Genomic DNA, 17,618 nt, shown 5'->3' with positions numbered 1-17,618 from the left:
GCTTCCACATGTAAGTACAGAGATGAAAACAACTGAAATTTATTAAACAGCTGATAAGGTGACAAACCATCTCATTCCCGAAGGTTTGCTAGTTCCAAGCAACTTAACAGGAATTTAAGACAAAAAAAATCTAACAAATACTGATTGGAAATTTTAAAGCACCTGTTTCAAAACAGGGTGCAACTCTTTCACATTTTGGGTCTTCCCTTTTTACAATGCACCAGAAGTTGTAAATAAAATTTAAATTAACTGACTTACCTTTTTATCTTCTTTTACTTTGTGGGGTTTCTTTTTCATTTTTTTATCATCCAACTCTTGATCCGATGTAATAGCAGGATTATCTATGCCACCCTTCCATGTTTCAACAGGTGAAAGAAGTGGGTCTTCTTCACTTCCACGATGTCTTCCTTTTCTTTTAGGTTTAGAGGTGGTAAAAGCCTCATCATCACTTGCATCCGAATGTGTTCTCCTATAGTAAGACTTGGCTTTGCTGAACAGTGTCTTAGACTTGTATTTGTATTTTGAAGGCCTTCTTTCCCCATGACTTTTGGCTACTCTATCAGAAAACCCATTTTCTTCCTCACCTTGGTTATTTATAACAATTGAGTTTCGAACTTTAATAATACGATTCTGACTATCCTCTGGAACCGCATAGATATCATCTGCAAAGCCTTTGTGTTTGTAAATCATGTCAATAGGCTCAGCATAGTTGTCAGATTGGTCTGTATCTTCTGGCGGTGCTGCAGGCACTCGAGAAGGCTGTTTCCTGGGGTTTTTGCCGATACCTGCCTCAATTGTTTTCAGGAGGTTAGGATCCAGTTTTTTCACATTTGTTCTTGGAACAAGTGGTTTCGGTTTTATCGGAGGAGGCACTTTATGGTTGCGTTCATGGTCATGACAATTGATTGGTGTACTGTGAATAGGATACTCATTTCCTTCCAAATCCAGTCGGTACTTTGAACGATCACTAGGTGCTGGGAGTAACCTTACATCATCACCAATCGGACTGTAAGGCGGTGGTCCTTCGGCATCATCCTCTGAATCTGGGTAATTATAGTCAAGGGAACTCCCTCTCGGTGATCTTGGAAAAACATCTTCACTTGTATGCGTTGATTCCCTTGTGCTGTCTGACATGTAGGAACTTTCAATCATGTTTTTCTTCTCTAACACATCACTGAAGAACAATGTGAAAACCTCAGTTTGACGGTGATATTGAGATAATGAATATAAAGCTGTAAACTTCGCAGTAATTTCTGTTGCTATGTGTTCTCCTTCAGTCATAAGTTCCTTGATTGCTTCATTCTCAAAGAAGTCCGCCTGGCTATCAGTAACAGCCACCAACTGGACAGGAATTGTATCCTGAACTTCAGAAAGAAATGCCCGAAGCATTCCCATGGATGCCTTTCGCTTCGCAGAATAGACCAGTATATATCCATGAACAAGTTCATCTTTCCTTACACCAATTGAAGAATGGTATGATAATATAGTTATCTGTATTCGACGTCTCTTTTCACCTATTATTTTATCAAGCATCAAAGAATTATTCTGGCCAGCCTGAGCAGCACTACAGGAGTGAGAATCAAGGAAAGGTGAAAGAATAAGATCCACACTGAATGGGTCACCACACATGGCACACATGACAATCCTTAAGTCAGCTTCTGACAGATCTTTAATAGTGGGAACTGGACTTACAACATCAAAATTGTGTTTAACTGCTTCCAGTACTCCCCTTAGAGCTTGTTTTATTTGGGCCTCATTAAATTTGCGTGGGTATGTACCAGCAGGCACATCTACAAAAGGACACTGTAACTTGTTAGCCAATTGCTGTCCCTGATGTCTCAGAATAGGTAGATTCTTGCTAACACTGTCCCTCTGGTTAGCCAATATTAATGTAAATGAAAGATTAGCCATATACTTGTCTCTCCTTATCTGAGATGCTTCAGCCCTTATTTTTGCAATGCACTCCCCAATAAAAGTCAGTGATTCAATAGAGTTAAACACACAGAAACAACCATGTGGTTTGAAGGCTGAGGTCCACAACTGAGTCAGCAGGTATGGGGATTTGGCATCAACAGGCCTAAGATCTAGTTCATATATTTTTCCATCTAATGCATATTCATCATCAGTGGATTGTGTCCGAATTTCATTTGCCAATTCTTGTGCAAGGCCATCTTTGCCCAAAATAAAAAGATTAATTTTATCAATGTTGGCACTATCATGGTATAAGTTTGAGCGTCCATGGTCTAGTTGCAGAAGACTGTTGGCAAGCAACTCTTCTACTTTTATGTCCATGCAGTTTTGGCCACTAAGACAAGTTTCTTTAGTTGGGTGATAAACAAATCCTATGTGTTTGAGCAGAAGAGATTCTCTATCAGGTGCAAGTTTCTGTAAAGCTTTGTATCTAGGTTCTTCACTCAGAACTGCATGAATTTCACTCATTTTATCTGTACTCGGTGTTGCATTAAGATCCAGATCATAAAACAGCTCTGAATGTTCAAAAAGCATTTCCTGAAACTCCTCTTTGGCTTTTTCAACAATCTCCCTCTGATGCCTACCATACACTTCCTTACTATCTGCATCAGTGATGTATTTGAATGCTTCGTCATCCACCACAAAACATATAACTTCTTCCCATGGCTGCCCGGGTGAAATGAATTGGATTTTCTCAAGAGTTTTTTTGAATTTCTCTTTCATTTCAACCCTCCTTTTTTCGGATATAAGATGCTGCACATGGTTTTGATAAACTTTTTCTGCCTCTAGGGTAGTGAGAAGGTCAAATGGAATCCTTCTGTCATTCACTTTATCTATGTGGTCAGTTTCATCCCAGGGTGTTTTTTCAAGCACTACAAAACAGGACTGGAAGTCAGGCCTTTTCTCCATTACCTTCAAGGCTTCTGACCAGCTCAAAAGTTCAATCTCATCTAGATTTGACAGAAGAGTATTAAGAGCTCTTGGCAATGCATTAATGTACTCCTCTTTTCTCTTTCTAATATGTTCCTGTTTAAGTTGCTCTATGTGTTTTGAAAATGTGTTTTTGGCCTTTTTTGTTCCTTCCAAATTTATGTACTCTTCATAATCAGGGTGGTTTTTCAGCTTGTTACTAACGGTTTTCCAAGTTGCATGATAGTCTCTCACAGTTTGGACAAGTTTTTCAAACTTATCTGTTGCCGTAACAACTAACTGTCTTTGAGTTTTATAGGCATCCAGATAGGGGATTATTTTAGGTTTACCACGAGTTTTATCCATCATTTGTACCAGTGCAGTAAAACATGTTTCAACATTGACATTGAATCTTGCCGATGTTTCCACGACCACAAGGTTCTTCTTATTTGAAGCAAAGGCCTGAACCTCTCGCAGATAATGATCCACACATTCATCACATTTTGTTGCTGCTATTATTATGGGTTTTTTAGACTTTGAGAGCTGGATATAAAGATTATTCACAAATTTAAGTTGATCATCAAACTTCCTATTGCATCCTTGGCTTACATCAATGCACAATAAAAACCCATCTATGTTTAATTTCCCTTCAGGCATTTGCTTCTGCTCAAAGTCTTGCTCCAAGCCTAGCTGATCTGTGCAAATGTACATTAGTTTTTCTGCGGACTGCAGTTTGGAGGCAGCTGCACGTTTTATGTATGGTTGTAAATTTGTACTCCGATGAGGCAAGAAAGTCTGATCATCAATGAACTCAGTCTGTTCAATTACATGAATTCTGCACTCAATTCCATCCTCACCACTTTGTGTTACGTCACCCCAGTACAAAAAGTGATCATTGTTAACAACTCTTCCTCCAAAGTCAATTGTGCTAAGCACAGAGGTATGCTCAGGATAATATTCATCTGCTTTTGATCGAACGAATCTATTGCACAAACATGACTTTCCGACTCCACAATTACCTTTATCCTTTTCAGTTCCAGACAGTCCAACAACACTAACAGCATAAGATGGGGGGCGTGGCTCTTTGTTTTTTGCCATCATAACTTTCCTCTCATCCTTTTGCAATTATCAAGGTAACTGTATGTGGTTTTCATTCTGGAAAAGGTTCCTACAAATTTAAATTGTATATCCAGGGTTCCAAAAATCGCTTTCAGTCATTCCTGCTTCACCTTGTGATTAAGAGAAACTCAGACAACCATGACAAGGAGGATCATCTTCCTAAAAAATACAGGGAAAAAAAGATTGTTCAAGATTGCAGGTATTTCTTTAAAATATTCATTAAAAAAGGAGATTTTAAGAAGCACTTTTACTTCATCACCCTGATTTTCTGTGTATATGAAAATTCTTCTACTTCTTTGAACAAGGTTTTAAATTCACAGTTCAGTATGAACTATAGTTAATGCTATTTATACTACAGATTTAAAAATAAACAGATTTTAGGCACAGTTTAGTAGTAGTTTGTCGGCTGTTTTGATAGCTGATCAGCATTACTTCTAAAAAAAGAAAACCCACACCCAAATCCCCAAATCACTCTTTTCCTCCTTAACTTATGAATATTGGGCACTAAAAAGCAAAAATACAACATAAAAACTCTAAACCCAACCCAATATTCATGTACTTCTATTCACACTCACATTTTCACTAGGTATGCTCATCTGCATGAATAACACTACTTTTTTGTGCATCTGTAGTTTTGAGCTTAGGTTGCAGTAAAGAAAATTTCAAAATAAGTAGTTGTAAAAGCAGGCAGTTGGTCGCATGGCTCAGCTGGTACCTATCTGCCAAAGTAGACTACTTTATTTGTACACTAACAGCAAACTGCTTTTAAGGTGATGTTTCAAACCTGAATACCACAGAAAAACACAAATATCATAAAAATACTAAGAGTAGAACTTCTGTATAGATTTTAAGAATACAGTGTTGTGTCATTCCTTCTGTTTCTGTTAAAAAAACCCAGACTTTTATTAACTGGAAACAAAAAAACTACTATATCTACATTCAGACGTTAACAGAATTACTACAAGGTTCCAGTGGCTTTACTGAAGCTGTCATCAAGTATAACAATTAAGACTACGTCTCAGTTATTAATCAGAAGACTTTGCTTGCATGCATACTGCAAATGGAAATGTATTTGTTGGTTTTGAATCAATTACATTATGAGGAAGAAAGAAAAAACTGAATACCAAATAACTGGTCCCAGTAGATTGTGACAAGTGGCATGAAATCTAGTTGGGGGCCAGTAACTAGCAGTGCACTCCATAGGCCAGTACTGGGTCCAACACTGTTCAGTATCTTCATTAATGACCTGGATGACAGGGGAGAATGTATCCTCAGCAAGTTTGCTGATGACAAAATTAGGAGGCGTGGGTGATACAGGCCTGCATGCAGGGAGGAATAACTCCATGTACCAGTATATGCTGGGAGCCACCTGCCTGAAGAGCAGCTGTACAGAAGGGGACCTGGGGATCCCAGTGGACATGAACCCCAGCAGTGTGCACTTGTGGCAAACAAGGCTAACAGTCCCCTGGGCAGCACTAGACAATTTACTGCCAGCAGGTCAAGGCAGGTGAACCTTCCCCTCTTTGCAGCACTGGTAAGGCCACACCTGATGCACTGTGCCCAGTTCTACAGTACAGGAGAGATACAGAACTATTGGAGAATGCAGCAGGGGGTTAAAGCACCACAGCATCTCTCATTTAAGGAAAGGCTAGGAGAGCTAGGACTGTTTAACCTGGCAAAGAGAAGACTCAGGGAAGATCTGTTTAACCTGGCAAAGAGAAGACTCAGGGAAGATCTCAGGGGAACATCAATGTGTACAAATATTGGGAGGAAAGGTGCAAAGAAGGCAGAGCCAGACTCTTTTCAGTTGTGTCCAGGAAGAGGACAGGAGGCAATGGGCACAGACTAAAATACAGAAGATGCCAAATGAACATCAGGAAATACTTTATTGTGAGGGTGACTGAGCACTGGTCTGGTTTGCCCAGAGAGGTTGCAAAGGCTCCTGTACCAAAGATATTCAAAAGACACCTGGACACAGACCTGGGAAATCTGCCCTAGGTGACTGTTCTATACTCTGTGAAAATATTTTGATTAAAACACTTCTCATTTTCTTGGTAAGAAGACAACTATTACATGGCACTTTAAATGAAAGGTAGATACCACAGTACTTAACATATTTGTTAATGCTTTTACATTTGTAGAGTACAAAGTAACAACATTAAGGTACTTAAAACAAACCTGCAAATAGCCCTTATAAGAACACAAGTATAACAAGCATCAATACTGAAATTTTAGTGTTATATACTTTGTCCTTCTTAGCATCAATTAACTAACCAAAATATAAAATACAAACTACATACATAAAACCAGCTATTAGTTATAGAAATTACAGAAAAAGAAAGTACTTTTTTTAGGAAAAAAGTATCAACTTCATTACAAAATGAAGAGAAACATCTAATTTTCATACTTGAGAGCTCTTCCATTGCAAAAACTGAAACTTTTATGCCAGATTTTAGAATTATTTTTTGTTTAAATCAGATTACTCAAAGACACATTCAGAAAGACAACTTGTATTTGGAATTTTGCTTTTCACTGTTTCCACTGTGTTTATTATATTCTTAAAACACAGAATTTGGAGCGAACAGAAAATAGCTCCAGGAATAAAAATACTTAGCAAAAGTAACATCCTTTACAAGCAGTATTTATATTACTACAAATAAACCCAGTGTTTTCTTTCTAAAGCAAAGCTTATCATAGTAGCATCATTCAAACTGTTAGAATGAGAAATTTAGTCAGCACTTTCACTATAAAATGTTTTCTGTTTGCCACAGCACAATACAGATTTCATGTGGACTAAACTAGAACACAAAAATCTTCATCCACAGGATTACTTCATTTCATCAGGAAGACACTGTCAATTTGCAATTAGTTTATAAGAAACAATCAATACTTTCAGATACTCTACATCCTCAGTAGCAAAGGTTGTTCCTCCTCCATCTATGAAATCTTTTGTTAAATTGATACATTTTTAAGTGAGTAAGTACAAGGAGTAAGAGGAAAAGGGACACTGACAAAGGGAGAACAAACACATCAGTCTCTCATTAAAGTTCTGACATGGAAGATTTTAACCATAGTAGAAGCTGAATCACTACAGATATTTAAAACCAGTGTGGGTTTGGTTTTTTTTTAAATACAGTTCCTACTTTGCACTGATTGTACAAAGTCACAAAATGAAATCTATGTTAATTAAGTAATATGACTGGTAAAAATCTGACATTATAATAGCTTCACATTTAATATGTAATCATTAAATTGCTCTCCAAATGGAAGATTTTTCATTTCACTATACCACTAATGTAAAGATACTTTTATAGTTTTGTACTCTTTTAAAGCATGCATACTGGAAATTCATTGTAAATTAGTTCCATTATCTTAGTTCAATCTGCCTAATTCAATTATAACAAACTGTAAATACTACGATTCACCCAACCCTCCCCCCCGCTTTGTTACAGATTCAAACGAGGGGTTGTTTGATTTCCCCAATTAATTTCAATCTTAGGATTGAAAATAATACATCTATAATATACAGAAAATTCTGAGGCACTCAGAAGATACAAAGTGTCTGACATCACTACAGGAATAATCTCTGACCATCTACAGATGCATTGTAGGACCTTGTCTCTACAGATTTTTAGATTTCTAAGTGTAGTTATAAAGAAAATAAGGTAGCATCTTGTACTTATTTACCCACATTCCCCCTTAAACATAATAAAGGCCTAAAGCCCAAACTTACCCTTAGGAAAACGAGGTGCAAAGCAAGATGATTATCCTGCTGTGATCTTCCTGCAGTAATGTCACACATTTAAACAGTGCCCTTCAGTAAGTCCTTCCCTGAGGGATCTGAAAACAAAAAATAAGAACCATTAAAACTTTCAAGTCTATGAAGGAAGAAGCAGCAATCAGAGAAGGTACAACACTTCAGCTATGCATGAGGATTGTTTTCCTTATTTTAAACCCATAAACAAAACTCAAGATCTCAAGCTGGTATTTATCTAAGTTCAGAAGTTTTAAATCCTCTAAGTACACCTGTTAAAGGGGAGAGTTCTTACGTGACTGTGATTTGAATTTCAACTTGATATTTCAACAATACCTAGGTTGCAGAAGCCTGTTCTGAAAAAAATTAATGTAGTTTCTCAGATAACATATAAAATGTGAGCTATAAAAATCACTAATCACTTGTAGAGTAATTTGGAATTCTAAAGTATTTAGAACACAGCTTTGTCAGATGAAGTTGGTATGGTCATAAGTTCAAAATATATGAAACAAATGTATGTCTATGTACATATATTTTATTACTAGGAAAAAAAATACAGTCTACCTCAAAACCTTTTTACTTGTAATACACTACTTCTAAATTAAAAGGCCTCCTGAACTGTGACAAATTAGAAATTGAAAGTGTAATTATATTTGAAGATTTTGAATTCTCAATTAGGGTACAAGTTATTAATGTAACCCTCTTAAGTGCTGATCTCACTGCAGGTATGCTACTATAAAGTAACCAAAAACTGAACTCTCTTCCACTGTTCTTCCCTTTCCATTCACACAAAACCCAGACTGCCAGGCCAGTGATCCATACATTATGATGCAGAAAAAGAAAGGAACTTGAGTCACTTGCACTGGAATATTATGTAAGCCATTCTGAACTAAGGAAAGGTGTCATTGTTAAGCAAGATGCAGCACCACACTATATATATGCTAAATACTATATCAAAACAGCAGAGCTTTTTCTTGTTTTGCCACTTACAATTATATTCTTAGTAATTTCACTCAGCACTAGGAATAATGCAGGTAACTGAAAGAGTCTAAGCTTTAGCAAAATTTTCTTTTGGACAAAAAAGGTTTGGCCATACTGATAAACAATATACCAATATCACAACAGTAACTAATCTTGTGGTACCAAACAACACCTGAATCAATAGGCAGCAGTCTATCAGTCCTGCATTAAGCCTGGCTGAGCTTCAGTGCTAAATTCTATCACTTGAACAAGGAGACGGGCTGTAAGTCCTGTTCCCTGCCCTTATCTCCAAGCTGTGGCACTCCTCTACATCCACAGCTCCCTGAGCAGAGCAGATAGTTGCTCATGAGGAAAAAGACAATGGGACTCTGAAGAACTCAAGAGTATGTGGAAGAGCAGAGAGAAAAGTGAAGACTGAGAGAAAAGTGTCTCTGCTTGCAAGAATGCATCTGAGGTTTGATGGACACTGCCACAAGAGAAAGCTCAAAGACAGGCCCCCACAACATCAGTCAGAAACGTTACGAGGCCAGAGAAAGCTCTATTTACAAATACATGTTTCCCAAAATCTTCTGAGCTGAATTCTAAACACTAGAGTAGAATGCCATATTATTAGTAAGTAATAAATAGTTGAAGAGTTAATCACCTATCATTATTTAGTAATTGTGACTGCACAGGAACTTGTAGATAGCTCACAGTCAAGAAAATCACTTACAGATAAATACTCTTGAGTATTTCTCAATACCCTCCTGTTTCCTGAACCTAAAAATGTTTTAGACCTAACATGGCTGAAGTAAAATGTTGTCTGAAAGAGTCTACAGAATTGCTTATGACTGTCAACTATTTAAGCAGCTGCCAGCGAGGAAAATAAAGAGTTTTTTCCCCAAGTCCTTTACTCACTCTGTAGTGTTGTACAGACCCAATCATTTATGGATTAGTATTTTCTGGGGTTAGTTTCAATTAGCATGGTCTTGCAACTCTGTTTGTAAATCACCTGGTGAAGCAAAGAAAAGCATACGTGAACAGCCTAGTCTGCTTTACCAGGTACACGAATACACCAACAGAAACTTACTGTAACCTCTACAGCAGATCACAAAGCAAATTCAAACACATTAGGTATCACTGAAATGGTTTGGAGGATGAGTTTGAAAGTGTTGCACACTCAAAATATCACTGACCATGATTCCAAGGAAGTTACAGCTCCCGATTCAAGTTACTACTGACACCAAGTTTTTATACTGAGTCATTCCTCACTTCATACTTTTTGAGAACCAAAACTTGGCATTGGAAAACATTTACTACAGTACCCAATGTCCAAGATCTATCAGCACAACAATAACTACAGCCCTACTCAAAACAGAGTAAGAATTCAACTGTGTTCCCTTCTATAACCAGTAAAAAAAAAAATGTTGATGTACCCTAATGTAATGTTGTCATTTCTCGTTTCAGTATTTACCAGGAGTTATCTTTTTCACTCAAGCAAGCATAAGAAATCTTCCCTTCAAGTGAAAATCCTTTTTAGAAATGAAACCAGAGTGTACTGATGTCACCTTATCAACATTTCAAATCACCTAAGTCTGTTGAGGTCCTAACACTTAATGTGTCCTGTCCACTTTACAAACATACCAATATTCTTGTCTGCACAAGTGCTGGTAACCTTAATTAATCACACTTGAAATCTTGCTTATAAATAATGATAAATACAACAATTACCCAAGTATCAGCCAACATGAGAAAAAACACTATCCAGACATTATCACAAAGTAAGCTCAATCAAGCAACAGCCAGACTGTAAAGGACAATATCTTGCAATGCCCTCAAGAGTGATCCTCTGGCTAAAAAGGAATATGGTGTAAGTGGTATGCTGATTTATCATGCTAGGGAAATGAAGGATGAGAATGGGTGACTACAATCACCGTTTATTTCAGATTTGGTTAGTATGATGGCCAACTACCATCCCTACAGTAGTTCTGTAGCCTAGATAATTCTTTCCATACAAAAGCAAAGTAATCAATGTATTAAAAAAAAAAAAAGAGAGAGACAACTTCATATTATAAAGCAATGAAAAACTGTGTTTAAAAACAGAAGTTCAAAGCTCTTAGTTCCTGCTAAGTTCAATAAATGTCTTCTATTAATAATAACACACTGAAGACTGTCTGTGTATTACCCAAAATTAAATCAGAGCCTAAATATTATTTCTGAATTCTAAACAAAACATCATTTTTTAGGTGGAATCTAGCAGTCCCAGGGTACCTATTATCATCATTGCTCTCCACAAAAAAAAAAAAAAAAAAACCAGGAGAAAAACCAAACCAACCTAAATAAATTAAACCAAGGTACAATAAACAGGTAAACTGCAAAGGTTCAAATTACCAGCACTGCAGTATTCTGAACTTAGGCCTCTCAAGTTACTTATCTTCAGATTTTTGAGTATCTGAAAGCATTCAATATAGTTTCAAAGCCTGTACTTCCACAGGGAAGGAAAGTGCAGGTTTACAGAAATAATAAACTCTTAATTCTTTATGCATAGGATAAGCTCCAACCGAAAACATGCAGAATGGTCAGAGAAGTTTCTCAGGGCAAGTCTCCGATCAGGCTTATTTACAGAGGTACTCAGGAAGAACACAAAACAACTAATGGAGAAATCGGACAAAGGGGATCCATCAAAAAACTTATAAAAATAGAAGAAAGAAAAAGAAGCAGACAAAGAAGGAAGGATCAAAGTAAGGACAGAAAAAAGAGGTAAAATGCATTGCCTGGAAGAAAAAAAACATGAACATTTACATCCTGGTATCAGCAACTACAGCTAATTTCACTGATCCCCAGATCTGGATCGTTTCAGATTATTTTGCTTCATGAGCAACTGCAGTATAGAATCCAGGACTCGACACCATAAAGCTTAGTTTGTTGTTTGACCTTGTACAAGCGATATGTGTCATTTCTACCTGTGTAAAACAACACTGGTTATCCCCTTTTTAAAATTTCGAAACAAGAAAGAGAAATGGCATATATAAGCAGCAAATAATATCCTGCGTAAAAATTAGCCAACTTTAATAAATGCCAAAATGCAACAATATACACTTTTCCAAAAATTGTGCATGCAGGTATTGGTTTTGCTTTTTTAAATGCAAACATTCTTCTGTCATGTTTGAATGTCAACTGATGCAGAACTGCAAAATGTGTGGGAATTTTAACTCAAAGCCAAAAAACCTCTTATTTACCACAAAATGTAATGTGCAGAACTAGCCAAAGATTCATTATTTTGTTTTCCAATAGATGTTAGCGACTAGAAAAACACAGTTAACATGCAAATTCAAAATAACTTCACAATTGTTTCAGATTTTCTTGTGAGGAATTATGAACTTGCTTTTCTTTATATATTTCACCAAATCTGTAAACATAAGGAAGCGATGAGATAGTTCAAACAATAATCTGTAAAATGCAATACTCTTCCAGCTCACTTACACTGACCTTTAGGCTAAAAATTCTCAAGAGTAAAAAAGAACCAAACAACCAAACAAAGAGTGATTAAAGAGTGATTAAGTATTTTGTGTGCCCATTAGGAGAGACGTAACACAGATACAGGGGAGGAAAAAGCCCCGGGAGCGCTACTCCTGAACTCCCAGGGTGACCGGGACCCCCCTAAACTGCGCCGAGCTCCCCGCCGGGCCCTGAGGGGGCCTCGAGGGCAGCGGGGGCGCGGGCACCGCGCCGGACAGCCCCGCGCCCGCCAGCGCCGCGCGCACAAAGCCCTCTGGCGGCGCGAGCCCTCCCTGGCCGCGGGACGCAGGCCCCTCTGGAAAGCATTCCTTCCTTATCACCGAGCAGGAATGCACCACGGGCTCGCTCGCACAGCTACGTCATGGCCACGAATCGGGCTGTTTTCAGTCCGCCCGACGTAACCGTGCCAGCAGAACTCAGCCATGGGTATCTGGCTTCCGAACTGCCGCTCTCTCGGAGGTCAGGGAGCGTCACCCCCAAGAACGCCCTCTGCACAGAATCCTAAGGACACACCGCGGAGCAGTCTACTACACGGAGTGATGTGCAGTGCTTTGTGAAGTTTTATGCGACATACTCCTGAAGGATGCCAGTACATGGAATTTATCTTGAGTCAAGAAAGTACTTTTGGAAGCCTTAAGATAGCGTCAGCATCCTTTTAATATCTTTATTAAACATAAAGGAATTCTTTTTCCACCATCTCCTCAAATAACAAGTCCCAACAGGGAAACTTACACAGAACAATCTATTATTATAATCAGTGCTTTTTTTTTTCTACAAAGTCTGCACACGGAAAGAACACCTACAGCTTTAGGAAAGCACATAGCTCGAAAAACATGTGGAGCATTTGGTTCTGTTAGTGCTAAATATAGGACTTTAAAACAATTTAGTCTGACCCTAAAGTATTTAATCAGATTATGTTACACATGCAACACCTTAGCTAAAGTTAAGTCCAATACCAGGGAGTGGTAGGCATTTGGTTGCAATTATTTACAATTTTACAACAATGGCAGCTGCTTTAGATAGTGATACTTCAGAAAAAAATTCAATTTCAGTTCAGTATGTTCCATGCTTAAAGCAACTTATACTAAAACAAGTCAGTGATAACATAACAAATGCTTCAACAACTTCCCATACTTTACGTACTATAGACTTTAAAAAAACCCCTACATTTGCATCATACTTCTTAACATCTAGTAACATTGAGTTTTAGTAGAGTACTATAAATATAATTTTAAGATTTTCAGCACTTCTTAAAAATAGTTTTCAAAGCAGCACAAAAATGAAAGTAAACCCTTACAAAAATGCACCTGGATGAATATTTGTAATACCCTTACTTTAGATATGTACTATAAATAAGTATGGGTTTTATCAGAAGGCAGCCAACTCTGGTCACTGATGTCACTGCTGAAAACAACTGTCATGCAGAAGACCCTTCAGAAGGTAAGACAGCACAACTGACAAAAAAGCCACCTATTAACTCCTCATTCTTGATGAAATAAGTATACAGGCATCAGTGCTGCAACTGGCTTCAATGCACAGGTTTAAAATGGACGTCCAATTGACCAGCAAACGCTGTTCTCTCTCTACTGCTTTTACTCTGCAGTGTAGAGTTTTCAAATTTCTGTGAAGGATTTTATTAAGAAAAAAAATCCTCCAGTTTATCTGCATGACATGAAACTAAAGAATACACACATACTCCCACAGGCCTATTTTGGTCTAGATTAAAAACGTTCCCCTGCTACTTATTAAGGAAATATTCCACGCTGATATCAAAAGCGATACTGGAGAGAGCAAAAGAGGGGGGATACAGAGGGTGGGGTGTATAATAGGGAGAAGGTGACAAGTATGTCTTCCTTTTATAACTATACAGTCCTGCTTCTTTTTTTAATTAAAGCAGTGTTTCATATTCCTTATGTCTTATAGCTACAACACCATGGCATTACATCTGTATGTCTCTGGTGATTCCCTTGGGTGGAGAGAGTCTAAAGGTTATGCTGCTTGAAGGGATTCAAAATGCTTGAAAGCTGCAACACTGCAACTGGCTACCCTATTCCAAAGCCTTAAAATCCACCTGGTGGAAAAACAGAAATGCACACACATCATTAGGAGAGTGAAGTTTTCTGAAATTTAATATCGAGCAATATTTGAAGGTGAAAGGAAGGAGGAGGGGAATGGACAACTGTTCAAATTTAGTAGAGGAGGAAAAGAACAGAGAAGGCGTGAATGAGTATTAGTGGGTAATGAGGAGGAAAATAAGTACAGAGAAAGGAGAAAAGGGAGGAAAGGCAGTGGGAATGGAAGAAGGGAAGAAGCTAAAGGAGTAGGCAGAAGAAGGGAATGAGGAAGGAAGAAGAGAGGAGCAGGGAAGCTCCCCTTCCTGCCTTCCTCCCTCCCTAGAGAGCCGTGACCAGCTGGCAGCCTCGTAGAGCAGGCTCAGACCCTCCCATTGCTCAGGCCTTCATCACCTGTCTGGGACCAGGCACTCCGCTCCCTGCCCTTCCCGCCTGCCCTCCGTGGCGCGGAGGGGCCGAGGGGGCCGGGCGGGGGGCGCGGGGCCGGTGCCCGCTCCCCACGCGGCCCCAGCCCTCCGAACTGGTTACAGCCAGCGGCCGCCGCGCCGGCTCGCCGGGCTGCAGCCGCCTCCTCCCCCCGCTCCCCTTCCGCCTGCCGGGCCGGCCGCCCCGCTCCAGGCCGGGCTGGCTCCCACGGGACCGCATTCCTCCCCTCACCTCGCGCCGTCGGGATCCGGCTCCTCGGCGGCGGCGGGAGCGGCAGCATTCCCGGGACGCTCTCTCCACGCCGGCGCCCCCGGCGGCTTCTCCTCCCCGCGGGGCTCTCTCCGCTCTCCGGCCCGCAGCTCCCGAGCGCTCCCGGCCGCCGCAGCCCCGTCCCGCCTCTCCGCTCTCTCCCCGGCGCTCAGTAATGGCGGCCGCCGAGCCTCCCCGGCTCTCGCTTCGCTGACGGAGTCTCTCTCTCCCCCTAACTTTACCTCAGCAGCTTCCCTCCCCTCCCCCCTCCCTCCCGCCGCCGCGGCTCAGCGCGCGCCCGCCCGGACAGCTGCGCGTGCGCGGGAAAGAGCCTCTTCCTGCTGCCGCTGGATTCCCTGGGAAGCCTGGGAGGGCGCGCGCGGCCGGCACGCAGCTGCGCGCGCACGCGCGCCGCCCCGCCTCCCGCCTCCTCCCCAGCCCGTGCGGGGGCGCGCGCGGCGCGCACCCGCCCGTGCTCTAGTGGCCGCACGGGTAGCCCGGGGAGCCGGGAGTCGCAGGGCCTCGAGTTCGAGTCCCGCCTCGGGCAGCGGCGCAGACCGGGATGCCGCGACGCCCCTTCGTGAGGGTCCGAGGTGTGCAAGCGGCCACGGGCTTGATCCCGGGCCACCGGCTCTGTCGGGTGGGGGCCACCCTAAGCTGGGGCCTACCCTAAACCTACAGCCAGCAGCGGTGCCTCCCGGGGAAGAAACTGGCGGTTGACTGGGATGAAATTAAAAGATGCCAAAATGCTGTATTGGTCAATCCTGTGCCCCCAGCTCCTCTCCTGCCTGGCCACCTGTAAATTTCACAACATTTCCTAGATTTAGCCGGTGTAACAGAGTACTTCTTTGGTTTGTCAGTCATTAAAAAGAGAAAGAGCACTGCAGTGGGGCCTCTCGCAGCCGGCAGGTGTGACACCCGCCTTTGTGGGACGAGGCGCAGGACATTCCTTCACAGGGGAGGGACACCAGGCACTGGACAGCCTGGAAGTCGGGTTAAAGCGACCCAAGGCAGCACAGGCACTCGGAGAGGTCCCCACATGGCTTGCAGGAGATGAAATCCCGCTCCCACTCTCAGAGCCCTCCAGGGTTGTACCCAAACCCACAGGGGTAGGGTTGAGGAGCTTTGTGCTCCTGCCTCTGGGGCTGGGTTTCCTCAAGCAGGTGAGGCATGGCACATATAAAAGAGCTAGTAAGTAGGTGCTAATCTATTCTATCCACCATAGGGAACAGGACATCTCTGGTCATCATGTACATACACCTTATTTCTGTGCACACAGAAATGCATATTCTGTGCATGATTTATTACTAAAAATAGTTTATATGTATGCATACAAAGGAACAAATTAATATTTTGCTAGCAACCTCATTCTTGGCACAGTCCAAGTTTTGAGTGCTATATTTGTAATCATAATATTTAATAACAATATGGTTCATTCTGTGCAATTTTACATACTGCATGCACATCTGTGCATCTGTCACCCCAAGAAAACATCTTAAATATTACATCTGAAAATTAGGAAATTAAAAGGTTTACAAAATTAGATCTTTTCTAAAAACACATTGCCTGTAAACTTGAATTTTTGAGAAAATTCTAACTAGCTAAAACTGTTTGTGTTATATTTGGCTGAACAACCTAGTATGGACACTGCCTTACACGAGAATATTTCTAGAAATACTCACCTTAGGTAGGTCCACATTAAAGAAATGTAAAATTATTTGGCATTGTAATCACAGCATTTGTGCAAGAGTTTTTGCAGTCACATCCCAGTTAAAAAAAAAAAAAAAAAAAAAAAAAAAAAAAAAAAAAAAAAAAAGGACCAAAAGGCAAGCTAAACAAGCATATAACCAGAACTGAATTTTAATTTGAATTGCCTGATTTTGAGGTTTTGTTTTTTTGGGGGGGAGGAGTTGAAAATAAATACCTTGGAGTATTAAAGTCCCATTTTGCATTAGCAGAATCAAAAGCTTGTATTCATATGATAAAAATCTTATGAGATTTCTTAGCTTAACACAAATTTAAAGGAATCTTTAAATTAAATTTGAATCTGTATCCTTCTGAAAATCTGCTTAGTTATTAATTACCATAAGCAGTTAATATTAGAGAATTTTCATAAAGGTCCATCACATATAAGATCTCTCATGTAGGAATTGATTGTATAAATTACTTTGATCCTGATTTTAGTTTAAAAAAAAACCTCAGTAAGGTAAATAGGCTTGGGAATAGCAGGAAGTTTTTCCCAGCAAGCTCAAACCCGAAGAGTGCAAGGCCAGCAAGGAGTGCCTCAGTTGGAAACAGTTGGCAGCACCACTGGCTGCAGGGAGTGTGGAGGTATCCTCTTCACAAGAATGCACAGCAGCCAGACAAAAGGCAACAGGCACCAGTAGTTTCCTGTGATGTTACCCTGGTAAGACACACCATCAGCTCCAAAAGCACTCCTTGTTGAAAGAAAAAAACCAGGTTTTCAGGCAGAATTAGATCAGCTAATTCTTCTTCCTCTGATCCTAAATAGTCCTCCAAAAATTAATATAACACAGGAAGACTGTAAAGCCAGAAATTCATTTTCATATAGATTTCCTCACATTAGATCACCAGAATCAGAGGAAACTGATGTGCAGAAACTTACTTTGCTTGTGGCC

General features: G+C 40.3%; 1 protein-coding gene across 2 annotated transcripts in view; it reads right to left on the bottom strand.

Annotated features, from left to right (window-relative positions):
* The window catches only part of ARHGAP5 (Rho GTPase activating protein 5), a 48,100-nt gene extending 32,878 nt beyond the window's left edge, over positions 1-15,222 (bottom strand). For both annotated transcript variants that reach the window (XM_069017780.1, XM_069017781.1), the window contains exons 1-3: positions 14,962-15,222; positions 7,733-7,839; positions 259-4,158 (exon numbers count right to left, since the gene is read on the bottom strand). In XM_069017780.1, the coding sequence (XP_068873881.1) occupies positions 259-3,981 (3,723 nt within the window). In that variant the 5' untranslated portion in view covers positions 3,982-4,158; positions 7,733-7,839; positions 14,962-15,222. The remainder of the gene's footprint in view (positions 1-258; positions 4,159-7,732; positions 7,840-14,961) is intronic.
* Positions 15,223-17,618: the final 2,396 nt, after the last annotated feature.

This window comes from Aphelocoma coerulescens, chromosome 5, assembly GCF_041296385.1.
Source record: "Aphelocoma coerulescens isolate FSJ_1873_10779 chromosome 5, UR_Acoe_1.0, whole genome shotgun sequence".
NCBI classification, from domain to species: Eukaryota; Metazoa; Chordata; class Aves; order Passeriformes; family Corvidae; genus Aphelocoma; species Aphelocoma coerulescens.
The sequence above is the reverse complement of the archived record's forward strand: the minus strand, read 5'-3'. Positions and strand labels throughout refer to the sequence as shown.